General features: G+C 50.9%; 7 protein-coding genes across 7 annotated transcripts; 3 read left to right on the top strand and 4 right to left on the bottom strand.

Moving 5' to 3' along the window:
- Positions 1 to 166: 166 nt before the first annotated feature.
- Positions 167 to 920, bottom strand: N7533_012482 (lumazine synthase RIB4; the record flags this gene model as incomplete). Its single annotated transcript, XM_057109132.1, has 3 exons — positions 167 to 560; positions 642 to 807; positions 878 to 920. 3 exons carry the CDS (start codon positions 918 to 920, stop codon positions 167 to 169), a joined length of 603 nt encoding a protein of 200 aa, XP_056954233.1.
- Positions 921 to 1,294: 374 nt separating this feature from the next.
- On the bottom strand, positions 1,295 to 3,675 carry gfa1 (glutamine--fructose-6-phosphate transaminase (isomerizing) GFA1; the record flags this gene model as incomplete). The annotated part of the gene is made up of 6 exons (XM_057109131.1): positions 1,295 to 1,515; positions 1,589 to 2,874; positions 2,915 to 3,145; positions 3,212 to 3,443; positions 3,527 to 3,597; positions 3,671 to 3,675. The coding sequence occupies 6 exons, from the start codon at positions 3,673 to 3,675 to the stop codon at positions 1,295 to 1,297; spliced, it is 2,046 nt and encodes a 681-aa protein (XP_056954232.1).
- A 1,370-nt stretch (positions 3,676 to 5,045) lies between these two features.
- Positions 5,046 to 8,719, top strand: set1 (histone methyltransferase SET1; the record flags this gene model as incomplete). The annotated part of the gene is made up of 2 exons (XM_057109130.1): positions 5,046 to 8,523; positions 8,616 to 8,719. 2 exons carry the CDS (start codon positions 5,046 to 5,048, stop codon positions 8,717 to 8,719), a joined length of 3,582 nt encoding a protein of 1,193 aa, XP_056954231.1.
- Positions 8,720 to 9,179: 460 nt separating this feature from the next.
- N7533_012479 (RNA methylation protein TRM112) lies at positions 9,180 to 9,689 on the bottom strand (the record flags this gene model as incomplete). Its single annotated transcript, XM_057109129.1, has 2 exons — positions 9,180 to 9,407; positions 9,504 to 9,689. The coding sequence occupies 2 exons, from the start codon at positions 9,687 to 9,689 to the stop codon at positions 9,180 to 9,182; spliced, it is 414 nt and encodes a 137-aa protein (XP_056954230.1).
- Positions 9,690 to 10,184: 495 nt separating this feature from the next.
- Positions 10,185 to 11,417, bottom strand: N7533_012478 (small ubiquitin-related modifier domain-containing protein; the record flags this gene model as incomplete). Its single annotated transcript, XM_057109128.1, has 1 exon — positions 10,185 to 11,417. One exon carries the CDS (start codon positions 11,415 to 11,417, stop codon positions 10,185 to 10,187), a length of 1,233 nt encoding a protein of 410 aa, XP_056954229.1.
- Positions 11,418 to 11,721: 304 nt separating this feature from the next.
- On the top strand, positions 11,722 to 12,087 carry N7533_012477 (U4/U6-U5 snRNP complex subunit LSM6; the record flags this gene model as incomplete). The annotated part of the gene is made up of 3 exons (XM_057109127.1): positions 11,722 to 11,827; positions 11,881 to 11,994; positions 12,065 to 12,087. The coding sequence occupies 3 exons, from the start codon at positions 11,722 to 11,724 to the stop codon at positions 12,085 to 12,087; spliced, it is 243 nt and encodes an 80-aa protein (XP_056954228.1).
- A 731-nt stretch (positions 12,088 to 12,818) lies between these two features.
- On the top strand, positions 12,819 to 14,027 carry N7533_012476 (S-methyl-5-thioribose-1-phosphate isomerase; the record flags this gene model as incomplete). Its single annotated transcript, XM_057109126.1, has 2 exons — positions 12,819 to 13,342; positions 13,406 to 14,027. The coding sequence occupies 2 exons, from the start codon at positions 12,819 to 12,821 to the stop codon at positions 14,025 to 14,027; spliced, it is 1,146 nt and encodes a 381-aa protein (XP_056954227.1).
- Positions 14,028 to 14,575: the final 548 nt, after the last annotated feature.

Below are 14,575 nucleotides of genomic sequence, written 5' to 3'. Positions count from 1 at the left end.
ATATCGCGTAATAGATAAGAATCTTGCGCTAAGGTTATTTTTATGATTTCTGCTGCGTAAACAATACACAACAAGCTTGTCAAGCTTCACCCCGTTTCTTTCTTACCCCAAGCGGGTTTTCTTCAATTGAACTCTAGATCTGGATCTAGACCTAGATTAATCTAGTCTAGTTAATCTTCCCCTCCAACCACTCCCTCCTCTTAACACCCAACTCAACAGCCGCACTCCCCCAATCCTCACCATGATTATGCATCCCACTGCTTCCCAACCCCGCCCGCTCAAGACCCTGCTCCTCAGTAAGAACAGTCAAAAGGCCAAAGATAACCGGAACGCCCGAATCAAGCTGCACCCGCATAAGCCCGTGACTAACCGCGTCAGCGATATACTCGAAATGCATCGTCGCGCCCTTGATCAGCACGCCAATGGCGATGATGGCGTCGAAGGCTTTCTTCGGCGCGGTCGTCGCGGTCGTCTTAAGGTCTGTCGTGCTGGATGAGAGGAGGTCCGAGGCGCTGATGCCTTCACCGGCTGAGGCTTGGACTTGGGATGCTGCGTAGAGGCTGGGGTGAGTTAGCGAAGTATTATATATATATACAGAGGTAGCTAGGTATATATGGCTGGCGTGGCGAGCTTGAACTTACCGCTGAACACCGATGGGCAATTCGTAACTGCCGGGAACGGTTTCGACGGTGATGTTCTCTTCCGTCACGCCGGCGGCGAGGAGTTGCTTCTTTGCGCCGGAGACGAGAGCCTCAATGATTTGCTCATTCCATCTTGCGTGGATGATTGCGACGCGGAGGCCGGTTCCTAGGTCGGGCTGTTAGGTGGTGCGATGCGGTGCGGTGCGGGGGGGGGGATGACGTTGGAAGGTGCGTACCGTCGTGGGATTGGGCTGCTCCGGGACCTTTGATGGGTGTCATTGTGGATGTGGGTGTATATTTAGATCAGAGTGAGATTGAGAATGGGATTGTTGTTTGCCCGGGATGGAATGGGGCGGAGAGTTGGTTACAATGTACAAGGGGGAAGAAAACATCCGTCCCGCATTTGGTGGGGGAAGGCGGAGGGTGTGGCCGAATACGGCAAAATGGAGAGTGGCCACGGAGGACAGGGATGGAATTTCACAGATTACACTTGGATTACACATGGATTACTTGATGATACTTCATGCTGGACTGGATTGAGAGAACAAAAAGAAATTTGAATTTGGAATAAGACAGCAAAGCTAAGAAACACCTAAAGATATCAAGATCATCGCAGTCGTTTACTCCAGAGGAAGCCCTCTTTCTACCCATGTTTATTCGACAGTAACCGACTTGGCCAGGTTACGAGGGAAATCGACGTTGAGACCCTCGCCGACGGCGAGCCAGTAGGAAACCAGCTGCAGGGGAATAACGTTCAACAGACCCTGGAGGCAGTCAACGGTCTTGGGGACGGCGATCTTCTCGGTCTGCGCGGAGGAGAACTCGGGGTCCTCGGGGTTGCAGATGACAATGGGACGGCCACCACGAGCAATGACTGGAAATAAAATGTTAGCTGGTGATTCTTGGGAAAATATGGCTTGACTTGGTTAGAGGAATGGTTTACTCACCCTGCTGGTATGCGTTCAGGGACTTGGTGAAGAGGTTGTCACGGGTGAGGATCATGATGATAGGCAGGTTCTCGTCAACGAGGGCCAGAACACCGTGCTTCAGCTCACCAGACATAACGGCCTCGCAGTGAAGGTATGAGATCTCCTTGATCTTCAGGGCACCCTCCAGAGCAGTGGGGAACTGAGCACCACGGCCAAGGAGCAGCAGGGACTTCTGGTCCTTGAAGAACTTGGCGCACATGTCCTTGATGGATTCGTTCAGCTTGAGAATCTCACGGAATTGCTCTGAGATCTTGGCGAGACCCTCCATGATCTCCTCGCGGCGCTTGGCCTTGGAGGCTCGGTCCTCGCTAAGAGAAAGAGCGAACATGACCATGGCAACGAATTGCGAGGTATAAGCCTTGGTAGAGGCGACACCGATCTCGGGACCGGCGTTGATGTGGACACCACAGTGGGTCAGGAGGGAGATAGAAGATCCAACGACGTTGACCACACCGACGGTGAGGGCACCGCGCTCCAGGCAGTAGCGGAGGGCCATCAGGGAGTCGGCAGTCTCACCAGACTGGGAGACGAAGACACAGGTGTCATCACGGAAGACAGGTGCCTGTCGGTCCAGGAAATCCGAGGCCAGCTCGACAGCGATGGGGATCTCAGTCAACTCCTCGAAGACACCACGGACAGCCATGCAAGAGTGGTAGCTAGTACCGCAGGCAATGAAGATGATACGACGGCAGCGACGGATAGTGGAGATGTACTGGCGAAGACCACCCAGGGTAACCTTCTTGTTGACAGCATCGAGACGACCACGCATGGTGTTGACAACGGACTCGGGTTGCTCGAAAATCTCCTTCTGCATGAAGTGGTCGAACTTGCCCTTCATGATCTCCTGCAGCTCCAGCTCAATGGTCTGGATGGTACGGACGTTGGAGGTACCGTCATCCTTGGTCAGACGGTGGATGTTCAGCTGACCCTCGTGGATGTGAGCAATGTCATCATCCTCCAGGTAGAGAACCTTCTTGGTGTGCTCGACAATGGCCGAGGGGTCGGAAGACAGGAAGAACTCAGCCGGCTGAGGAATACCGTCATCGGAAAGGAAAGCCCGGGACTGGGAGCGGTGCAGCAGGGACTTGTCAGGGGGAGCCAGAAGGCTAGCAGAGGACTTCTTGATGGCAGCGTTCTGGGAGGCCTGCTCCGCAGGAAGAGCACCCTCTTCGGAGTACTCGACATCGACAAAGTCAACCTTCATCTTCTTGGAGGTACGCACACCGATGACCAGCGGGGGAACCCTTGCGGGCGGCGATAACCTCATGGGGGTAGTGGACGGACTTGAGCAGCAGACCGAAAGCACCCTCGAGCTCCTTGATCACAGCCTTGGCCAGGACAGTGAATTCGATGTCTGGGTGTTGATCGTAGAGGTACTTGGCGAGCTTGGCAATGCACTCAGTATCGGTCTCAGTCTCGAAGCGGAAGCCCTTGGACTCCAGAAGGGCTTTCAATTCCTTGTAGTTGGTGATAATACCGTTGTGGACGACAGCGAACTCCCAGTTGGCATCAGATCTGTGTAAATGGCTTTTGTTAGTAACAATACAATATGACTTGAGCTTTCTGCTAGTAATCACATACCGGTGGGGGTGGCAGTTCTGACGAGTAGGTGTGCCGTGGGTAGCCCAACGAGTGTGAGAGATACCAGCGTGGGACTCGAAGCTCTTGGTCATATCGGGCTTGCTCTCGGCAATGAGTTCCCTCAGCTTAGCGACCTTGCCAACCTCCTTGAAAGCTTGGACTTCGTTCTTCTTGTCACCATCCACGGCCATACCAGCGGAATCGTAGCCGCGGTATTCCAGTCGGGACAGACCTAGAGGGGGAGGAAAGAGAACACGTTAGCGGGGGGGAGTCAAGATGGAGAAAAGCCAACTATCAAAGAAATCCTTCACTCACCATTGAGAAGTGTGTCAATGATGAACTGGCGGTCCCGCTCGACCAGGTAGTTGATGTAGCCAAAGATTCCACTGAGATTGCAAGGTTAGCCATCATCACACCGCAAAGTGGGGAAAAGAGAGAGAAGGAGAGATTGCCACATACCACATGATGGGCAAAAAAACAAAGAGGATTATAAAAGGGGATAAATTAGGTTGGTAATTGATTTAATGGGGGAGGAGAAAGTGATGAAGAGAGAAGAGTTGAAGGAGGAGGGGGAGAGAGTTTCAGAAAGACAACAGCAGAGGCTGAATCGTATTTATAGAGGGGGGAAGAGCAAGAAGGGCAAGAAGGGAGGGGCGATATTATTAGCTCCCCTCAATCCACAGGGAAGCTGCCGGGCCAATGCACATGTCTCAGATGGTACTCCATTGGTACTTCCCATGGAAATCCCCTTCAGCTCCCCACTTCTGAGTAAGGCTAGTGAGAAATAAGTGAGTGAATCGGAGAAAATTGAGAATTTATGGGAACTCCGTGTTCCGTGATTCTTTTTTTTTTTGTTTTGTTTTCTATGTATCATAACAATAATCATAACAATAACAATAAAATCATCAATTGAGTGGAACCCTATCGAAACGTGAACCCCTCTTTCCAAACCCAGGTACAGAAAACTTGGAATATGTTTCGGATTTTATCATGAATGTCATGAGGTACCTAGGTACGGAGTACTTAGTAGTAGACTGCTGGTCAAACTTGAACTCAGGAACCGAATTCGCTTCCAGGGGAACGGCAAATTGATATGTTTATTTTTACTATCAGAGACATTGACCCATTCCACCCGGCTATTGCCCCCCCTCCCCCATAATGGAGGCACCATTGATGCTATTTTTGCCCTGCTAAGCCACCCCTTTCGGAGATGGCGATGGATTTCTGCATGGCAATGGTCAAACCTTGTTTTTTTTTTTTTTTTTTTTCCTAGTCATTCTTTCCCTGTCATTCTTTCTTTCAACATTGCCTCATCATGCAGACTAGTGCTACAATGAAAGAAGCGTAAAAGGGATCTTTAGTCCGAGAGAGAGATCCACGGACAGCAAATTAGACCGACCGCTTTGTCTCTTTATTTTTTTTCCGTATTTGCATTGTTTGTTTTGTGCCTGGATGCCTGAGGCAAAAAGATGACATCCAGTCTTAGTCAGATAATATTAGTCGGGTCGACACCTTACTGCCTTAATGCCTTACTGCCTTACAGCTAAACCTCATTACCTCATCAAGGCGGTCAACTCCCCCACTCTACCTCACCGCCTCCCCCTTCAGTCGCGCGCGCTGCCCTGCAAAAACCTTTTGACAAGACCGCGCGAATTGCATCCTGCGCGGCTCCTTTGTTACCCCTTTCTCCATTTTCATCTCCTCGTCCCAATTATCGCCGCTTGCTGCGCTGGGACGCTTCTCCCGGTCATATGAGCTCGCAATAACAATCTTGTGGTCAAGGATGCTGTCTGGTGATCGCGCGGTCGTTTCGGGCGTGTAGCCACCTCTCACCATGTCACGCGCCTCGGCCGGCTTTGCAGACTTCTTCCCCACGGCTCCTTCGGTTTTGCAACGTAAGCGCGTCAAGGCAGGACATGACCGGCGAGACAGAGATGTGGATGGCGACTCTACCGACACCACCGCTTTACCGGCCCTCGCCGCATCCTCTATATCCACTTCCACATCTGCCGCCGCTCCGGCCGCTATAACTTCGTCGGTCCCTGCTAGGGAGGAAGTGAATGTTCAAACAGAGTCAGAACCAAGCGCGACCAACTCCGAACATGCATTACCTCAAGAATCTCACCTCGCGGGCCTTCTCCCAGCCTCGGCGACCACCCATCCCCACATTGATACCTTGACACCCCTCACAAATGCAGAACCGTCCCCGCCTCGGAAAGTCACCAGCCCGCAGTCGAAAATGGCTGCAGATGGATCGCCGGATAATCATGGCGATCGCTCATTGGAACCGTCCAAATCCTCCATGACCCCAATTCACACCCCGCCCACTCCGCAATCGCAAACTCGCCAAGATCATGTGGTCAAGGTCTCCAAAGCAATCTACGACCCGGATCTAGATAAGCGGGGCTCGAAGGAGAGAAAGAAGAAACCTGAATATACCGATATCCTCGTCAATGGCCAAGCCAGACCTCCGGACCCACGCCTAGCCATCGCCAACTACACCCGTGGCTCCGGCTGCAAGCAAAAAGCTAAATATCGACCCGCCCCCTACTACCTCAAGCCTTGGCCGTATGATGCAGCGACAAGCATTGGACCGGGTCCGCCCATTCAGGTCGTTGTCACGGGCTTCGACCCCCTCACGCCAGTCGCTCCGATCACTGCGCTCTTTTCCAGCTTCGGTGACATAGCGGAGATTAAGAACCGCACAGATCCCATCACGGGCCGATTCCTGGGGATCTGTTCCATCAAATATAAAGATACGACTTCTTTTCGTGGCGCGGGTCCGGTCTCGGCTTCGAGTTCGGCAAGGCGGGCATATTTCGAATGCAAGAAGGAACAACGGATCGGAACGAAGAGGATCCGCGTTGAACTGGATCGCGATGGGATTGTCTCCGAGCGCATGGCTTTGAAAACCATCGAGTCACAGAGGCTGGCTTCCAGAAGCACATCGACAACGGTGGATGCCAAAGTCGAAGCCCTGGCGAAAAAGAACGAGCCACCACCTTCCGCGCCAAAGGGTCCTTCAGGGAAGTCATCTCTGCGTCCTGGACTCGTTGTGCCAGAAGGACCAAGAGCCACTGTTCGATCTCCTGTGGTGCAGCAATCGCTAATCGAAGAGGCCCCAGTATTGCCTCAACTTAAACGGGAACCCTACATCTTCATCGCCCATTGCTATGTTCCTGTCCTCGGAACCACGATTCCGCACCTTAAGAAACGTCTCAAATTTTTCGACTACAAGGTGATTCGTTGCGACAAGACTGGCTATTACATTATTTTCGACAATTCACGGCGAGGCGAAGAAGAAGCATCACGCTGCTTCCGGTTGTGTCATATGCAGCCTCTCTTTACCTATATTATGAACATGGAAAGTCAAGTTTTTGGCAACCCCAACTACGTGCGCAGTCCAAGCCCCGAGCGGCTCCGGGCCGAGCAAAAGGCCAAGGCCAAACAGGACCGGGCCCGAAAAGAGGCTGAGTTGGATATTGAAGAGGAGAAAAAGCAGCGTGCTTTTGACTTAGACCCCTGCCGAGAAGTTCTTTCTATTATTATCCGTGATCTGAGAGACAAATTGCTGGAAGATGTCAAATCACGGATCGCTGCACCGACATTATACGACTATCTTGATCCAGAAAAGCATGCAGCGAGGCGAGAGAAGCTGGGAATCCCCGGGCCCGAGGGTACCAAACGTCCCATGTTCCGCATTGGGGCTGGTGACACTACGCTCGGTGGCCAAGACTCCGGATCTGAAATTTCAAAGTCCCGAGATCAACACCGATCATCGGGCATTAATGTCCTTGATCTTCCGCGTATCCGCAAATCCCATGGCTCGGACCGTGCGGGCACTGCCTTTACGGATGAGAGAAGGCGCCAACCTCTGCGAAAGAGGGAAATCCGTCCTCTTTATCATCGCCTGCAACAAATGCATGATGATGACGATTCGGATGATGATCAGCGTACCCCTCTCACTCGATATACCGAGGAGAGGAGTAGCCGGCCCCCAAGTCGAGCAAGTTCTGATGAGGATTCCGAGTCGGATCAAGAGGAGGAATACCAATCTGATGCCTCGAAAAATGTCACCCCTACGGAAGATACTTCTGTTCCTGATGTCGAGACGCTCTCGCCTGGACGTAAGAGGAAACGATTGACTGATGAACATGATGCGAGAAAGCGCCAAAGACAAGATGACGAGCTATTCGGTATGGAGTCAGGGGATGAGACGCTTCGTACTAAACATATCGAGGCTGCCCCATCCATCGACTCCTCACTCGCTCGGGATGAGACTACCTCATTTGATCAATTGCCGCAGGACGAGCTTGCCGAGCGTGCATCTGTTAAAGACGTTCTGCTTGACGACGTGTCCGTGGAAGAAGAAGAACCCACTGCTATCGATATACCAAAGGCGGAGGTTCAGTGGGGCGTATCCCAAGACGAACCACGTGCCACAGTTGAAGATGACGAGACTATGATCTTGGATTTGGATGGCTGGCAGCACCTGGTGAAAGACGACGAAGATCTCCGTTTCCTCCGACAAATCCTGCTCGACCAAACCGCATCCCAGATCGAAAGTCTGGCAGCATGGGCCTGGCGACAGAAAGAGATCAAGGCCCTCAACCACGGCACAAGCGGCCCGATACACACTTCGATCGGCATCGCGGGCTACTACGTACCCAACAGCACAGGCGCCGCGCGAACCGAAGGCCGCAAAAGAATCCTCAACTCGGAGAAATCGAAATACCTTCCCCACCGCATCAAGGTCCAGAAAGCCCGCGAAGAACGCGAGGCAATGGCCAAAGCCGACCCGCAAGCCGCAGCGGCCGAAGCCGCCAGAATCGCAGCAGCAAAGACGATCTCCAAATCGACTTCGCGATCAACCCGCGTCAACAACCGCCGCCTCATTGCCGACATTAATGCTCAGAAGCAGGCGCTTCCCACGTCCAGTGGTGAGGGCGATGTTCTTCGCTTCAACCAGCTTAAGAAACGGAAGAAGCCTGTTCGATTCGCGCGCTCTGCTATCCATAACTGGGGCCTGTACGCCGAGGAGAATATCACGGCCAATGACATGATTATCGAGTATGTTGGTGAAAAGGTTCGGCAGCAAGTTGCCGATATGCGAGAACGACGATATCTCAAGAGTGGGATTGGCAGCAGTTATCTGTTCCGAATTGATGAGAATACGGTCATTGATGCGACGAAGAGGGGTGGAATCGCGCGGTTCATCAATCATAGCTGCACGCCCAATTGTACCGCCAAGATCATCAAGGTCGATGGCAGTAAACGTATTGTGATTTACGCGCTCAGAGACATCGAGAGAGGTATGTACAGTACACCTACAGCTACACCTACAGCTATACACTTACATCGACAACGATCTTGCGGGAACATTGCTAATTCTTTTTCTGTCTAGATGAGGAGCTCACATACGATTACAAGTTCGAAAGGGAGTGGGGTAGTGATGATCGTATCCCGTGTTTATGTGGTTCAACTGGCTGCAAAGGATTCCTCAACTAAGGAGGACAAGGGGAATATTCGATGCATCTTTCATCTCGTGGCGTTCTCGTTCTGGGAGGTTGGCGTTTTTGATCGGATGGTCGGAGCATTTCATCCGGGGCCTGTAACAATGAAGGTCGTCATGATTTCAAGCGCTACAACATGTATAATACCAAAATTTCAGAGCTTCCTTTCTATTTTTTTCTTTGCTTTGCTTTGCGCGCATTGGCCTGGCCTGGCCTTGGCCTTGGCCATTGTAACTGTGGTCTGTATGTGTAATTGAAAGTGCTGGCTGAGCAGCGAATTGGCGTTTCTTCGAGGAATTCAAGTGGGGTATCGATTGAGTAGGAGGGGAAAGCAAAGGCGATGCCTTCGCTTTTTCTTTTTCTGTTTCTTTTTTTTTTGCATCGTTTCAAACGACTAATTGTATCGGATCACGTTCAGACTTGTGTGAAACCATCAGCATACAGGAATGGAAGTTTCACCTCCCCCAAGAGCGGAATTCAATTCGGAACTTACCCAAGTGACTCGGGAGCAAGAAATTGGCAATACCCTCCTTAATCGCATATGCATGCCCACACGTTCCGCAAACCAACTTGCCCTCCATAACCTGGGTCTCTAGCAGAAGGCGATGCAGGTCCTTTAGCGTTTGTTCGTTGGTGAGCTCGTCGCCTTCTGGCTTGGTTTCTGGGAGACTGGGGAATCCCAACTACATCGAGCAATAAGTCAGCACTACCCACATCCACACCCACGCGCACGCGCACAATGCAACGCAATGCAATGCACTTCCCCCAAGGTTTCGTACCTCGTTCGCAGTAGTTCGCAGACCCTCCCAATCAATGCGAGGAATGACGTTGCGGATAAATTCGGGCTGGAAGTCGACTTCTTGGAGCTCGAGTTCGGCGTCGTGGAAGTGTAGAGGGAAGGAGGTGGCGGTGGTCTTGCACTCCTTGACGGCGCAGGTCACGAAGTTGGCTGTGATGACTTTCATGACTGTGATTGATTGGATCTGGATTGGCTGTTTTAATTTGATGTTGGGTTTGATGGGCGGAAAAAAAGAAGTTCACGCCCCACGGACTATAGTGTCATGTGATCTTGATTTCTTATCGATAAGAATAGTACCCCGCTGCCACTGAATACCCTAAATGGGAACCTAAAGGTTTAAGTATAAGAATGGAATGAGTACGATGTGTGAAAGAACATTGGGCGTAGTATACTAGTAGTATTCGCGTTTTAATTGTAAGGATTATATTCCGTAAGTCGTAGATTCCAACGCTTAGCTAATGAGCATCGCAGAAAAACTCATGTAGATTTTCATATTATTGCATTTGACCTGTCTCGGAGTCATACTATGGCGGGGATATATTGCTGAAGTCGTGGTTGGGTATCTCGTCATTATCCGACTTAGGGCACAAAGCAGTTCCAGCTTCTAAGAGTAGAAGGCTTATTTGATGACCCCCGAGGAATTCACCATAAGTCATGGTGCCTAGTCTCGCGGCTTGACCTGAATCTCCAACATATCTAGGTCGTCAATATCATGTTCCTGGAGCTGGGTGTCGGGATCCAATCGGTCTCCGTCAAAATGAATCAATAGATCTTGGTCCATGGCAATTCCGTGTTTATCGCGAAATGCCGAGATCAATTTGGACACGAGTGTCTTTGGCCTGGCTTTGATCTTAAGATCGTCGAGGTCGGCACTTCGTAATATCAGCTTCAGCAGTTGATTTTGCTGGTCCTCTGGATTGGGCGAGGCGTCTTCAGTGTTTGATGTGTTGGGGTTTATGATTCCCGCGCCAGAACCAGACGTTGTGACAGGTCCAGGTCGGCGAAGTAGATCGGTGTTATCGGTAGTTGCTACCACATGGATTTGGAGTTTTTCTTGTTCTTCCTCCTTTGAGACAGGGTCGTCCCCAATGCCCAAAAGTCCACTAGTAGAACTAGTAGTGTTCTTATTGGGTTTCACTCCGAGACTCTTGCATGTTGTAACGTCGAAAAGACGCCGGCCTCGCCATGTGAAGTAAACAGAGGATTGGAGCTCGGTAGAAATAGCTTGGCGCCTACACCATTCCAAGCGCACGTCTTTCAGCCCCTGGGACATTCTGCGATGCACCATCAATGACTTCGAATTTGGAATCTCAGAGGTAATAAGAATTTGCACGATGGGATCCTCAGCTGAGGCTGGGACTGGAGTTGTCGGCAGCGCCGAAGACTGGCGGCCTTGGTCTGTGTCGGGACTGCGCTGTGACTTTGGATTTGGGGTTGGCTTTTCTTTGGCCTCTTGGTGATCAAGATCAATCGGATGATCCGGGGCACTCTGAACTGTTCGACCAACCACGGGTGAATTTCGGTTTTCATCTGAATGCGCCTTTTGTGTTATTCTTGGCGATTCATTCTCTTTGACACCTGGATCATCGGATTGAGTGGGTTGGTGTTGAGGCGAAGAGGGTGTCTCTTGTTCTCTGGCCTCGGAATGCGCGGGGATCTGAACCGGTTCCTCCACACTCTCTTCTTCTTCAGGCTCTTCGGAAATTCGACGCCTCTGTGAAGGTCTGACTTCCTCGGTGGTAGCTTCACCAGGGCCAGGCGTATCTGACGAGCTTCTGGTCCTCCGGTTGGCCGCAATAATGTCCGAGTACGTCTGACCAGAGCGGCGGTAGAAGTCCGAGTTTGTGTCTGTAGTCTGGGAAGCCCATTCAGGTTTCTTAAAAAAACTTTTCATTTCTGCCAGAAAGTGTCATGCGAGACACCGTTTGTTACGGCTCCTGCATGGAGAAACAAGAGCTCAGTTCATTGACAAAGGATGGGAGGGTAGTCATTTGGAACTCGACAAAATGGGCCTCAGGCAGCAACCGCGCTCTTTCTCTCCGCATCCACGTGACGTTGAAACCACCAATGCCGACACCCTTCAATCCGCATTCAATCTCCGATCTCCCCTCAAGCCAATTTCTCCTTCATTGCATCGCGCAAACTCAACCTTCCAATATTTAACAGCTAAAGCAAGCTCGGCACTCTCACACGACATCATGGAGAACGGCTCTTCTTCAGAGGGAAAGGACCCATCCGCCTTCTTGAGTGAGATCATCGGAGCCCCAGTCATTGTGAAGCTAAACTCCGGCGTCGTCTACAAGGGTAACACAACTTTCCCGCTGTTGATGAATGCTCTTATTCTAACCCCTTTCTAGGCGAACTGCAGTCCGTTGACGGTTACATGAACATCGCTCTCGAAAAGACCGAGGAGTTCGTGAATGGCAAGCTTCGTCGCAATTACGGCGATGCCTTTGTGCGGGGAAACAATGGTTCGTTTGATTCCTCCTCTCATTGCATGCGTCTTTATGTATGGCCGAGCTAACTTTTAATCCAATTCAGTGCTCTACATCTCCGCGAACTGAACAGCCATCGAATGCCCTCGCGTTTCTGCGGCCCTTGTGTGCACTATATCCTCCTACCTAGGTCGCAGGCACCGACACCAACACTCGGTACTCGATTCAGTTTTCGATTCCTCTTCTTTTGCCGGACTAAAGCTTTTTCTCACGATACCACCGACATGGCTTGAGTTGGAACCAGTTCTCCAAACTCGACTACAAAACATGTCACCTATGATCCTCTTTGATTTTGGCGTTTTTGTTCGGAGCATAGCACAATGAATACGACTGGGGTGGACAGGCTTTTTCTCACGTCCTTGGAGGCTCAATTCATGAGTGTCCTGAGTTCATCGATTGAAATGATGAATGCGGAGTACCGGACCATAACTCTTACGAATCGAATGACTCTGAGACGCTCCTAGTTTGGTCTCGTTTACGATTTTTGACCCTTCGCCTCTAATATAAAAGTAGAAATGCAAATTTTCTGAGACCCTGCAGCCCGACTTCTATCTCGTATATGTAATCTCCCAAAAGATATCGTTGCGGCAGAATTGTTCAGGTGAGGGGCAAAGTCGGTTAGGTAAGCCTTCGATGCCCCCCACCACGTGGAGATGATCTTTTTTCCATCTCACGACGACAGGGAGATATCAAGATATACAGAAATATACTATCTTCTTCGGAAAAACGGCAATAAGAAACGCCTTGGGAACAGAACACTTTTCCAGTGAATCACAGACCACATTCACAGGCTTACCATCATGTTGCAGGCCATCAGATACAACCAGGGCCACCTGGAGATCCTGGATCAATTGCAACTGCCATTCGTTGAAAAATACATTCCTATCCAGAATAGCGAGGATGGCTGGGAAGCAATCAAATCGATGAAGGTGCGCGGTGCCCCGGCCATTGCAATTGTCGCAATGCTTGCGCTCTGCTCGGAATTGTTCGCTCTTGACGCCGCGGGAAAGATCCCTACTGCGCCGGCCGATGCTCAGGATTATATCAACAAGAAGTTGGCCTACTTGCTGACGAGTCGGCCCACTGCTGTTAACCTGAGCGATGCGGCTCGCAAACTGGAGGTCATTACGGCGGAATCTGCAGCTCGGCCTGGTAGCACTGGACAGGATGTTACAAAGGCATTCATCGGTGCTGCTGAAGAGATGCTGGGCAAAGATCTACAAGACAACCAGCAGATCGGCCACAACGGTGCTGAGTGGATTATGAAGCATGCTGCGAAGCCAAACACCCCGAACGTGGCCGTTTTGACACACTGCAACACTGGGTAAGTAACCCATGCATGCTGATTACTCTTCTACTACGATGGGGGACTTACCAAAAGTACTAGCTCTCTTGCCACCTCAGGATACGGTACAGCTCTAGGCGTTATCCGGTCACTGTCATCCCAAAACGTTCTACGACACGCGTACTGCACAGAGACAAGGCCGTACAACCAAGGTTCCCGTCTGACGGCGTTTGAGCTCGTGCATGACAAAATCCCCGCTACCCTAATTACGGATTCCATGGCCGCAGCCCTACTCGCAGATTCCAGTGTAGGTGTGAATGCCATTGTTGTGGGCGCAGACCGAGTCGCCGCGAATGGAGACACCGCCAACAAGATCGGTACCTATGGCCTCGCAGTTCTAGCAAAACACCACGGCGTGAAATTCCTCGTCGCAGCTCCACTCACAACTATCGACTTGGCAACAAAGTCCGGCGAGGACATTGTCATCGAACAACGCCCGTCTAACGAAGTTACCAGTATCAAGGGACCTCGTCAGCAGGATGTTGCCAGTGGTAGTGCGGCCCTGGACCTGGAGACTGTCTGCACCGCCGCACCGGGGATTAACGTCTGGAACCCTGCTTTTGATATCACGCCTGCGAATTTGATCGATGGAATCATCACTGAGAAAGGCGTTGTTGAAAAGGGATCCGACGGTCAATTCCATATGGATGTGCTGTTCAACTAACGGCTCTGTGTTGAATTGGTGCTGTCGCCTCTGTTTTCTTTTTCTCCGGGCTCCTGGCCTTTTGTGTCTTGGCCTTGGTCTTGTTCCCCGTCCGGAATTCCCGCAAGAAGTTCATCGACTTTACTCTCGATAGCGCTAAGGTGCTGCTCTAGCGCGGACGCCGTCATTTCTCCTCTATATGCTGTCAGACGGAATTATTGTCTAGGTGGTTATTTTAGAATAATGTACTTTGCAAGTTCCGCTAGTGCCTGTAAATTCATCGGTTGTCAGTATTGTCTTGATGGGGCTGGTGGGACTACGATTGCTATTATCCAGAAAAAGACATTCCGGATTGAAGATCAACCTAGGCGAACATACCTGCGATATATCGAGGTCATTCTCATTGGTGCCTGCCATGATAAAGCGAAGCGGTGCACAACAAAGAAAACAATAATTTGGTCAGGTAGATTGTTGTTGGTACAATTCTGAGTTATTGACAAGAGGGAAATGTGTTTTAGGACCGTTGACTATAAAGTGAACTGAGTGGGGTGTGATTCAAAAGTAACGTG

The sequence above is a fragment of the Penicillium manginii genome, assembly GCF_028828005.1.
Source record: "Penicillium manginii strain IBT 31320 chromosome Unknown utg000009l:1.0-3297300.0:1.0-3298630.0, whole genome shotgun sequence".
Classification (NCBI taxonomy): domain Eukaryota; kingdom Fungi; phylum Ascomycota; class Eurotiomycetes; order Eurotiales; family Aspergillaceae; genus Penicillium; species Penicillium manginii.
The sequence above is the reverse complement of the archived record's forward strand: the minus strand, read 5'-3'. Positions and strand labels throughout refer to the sequence as shown.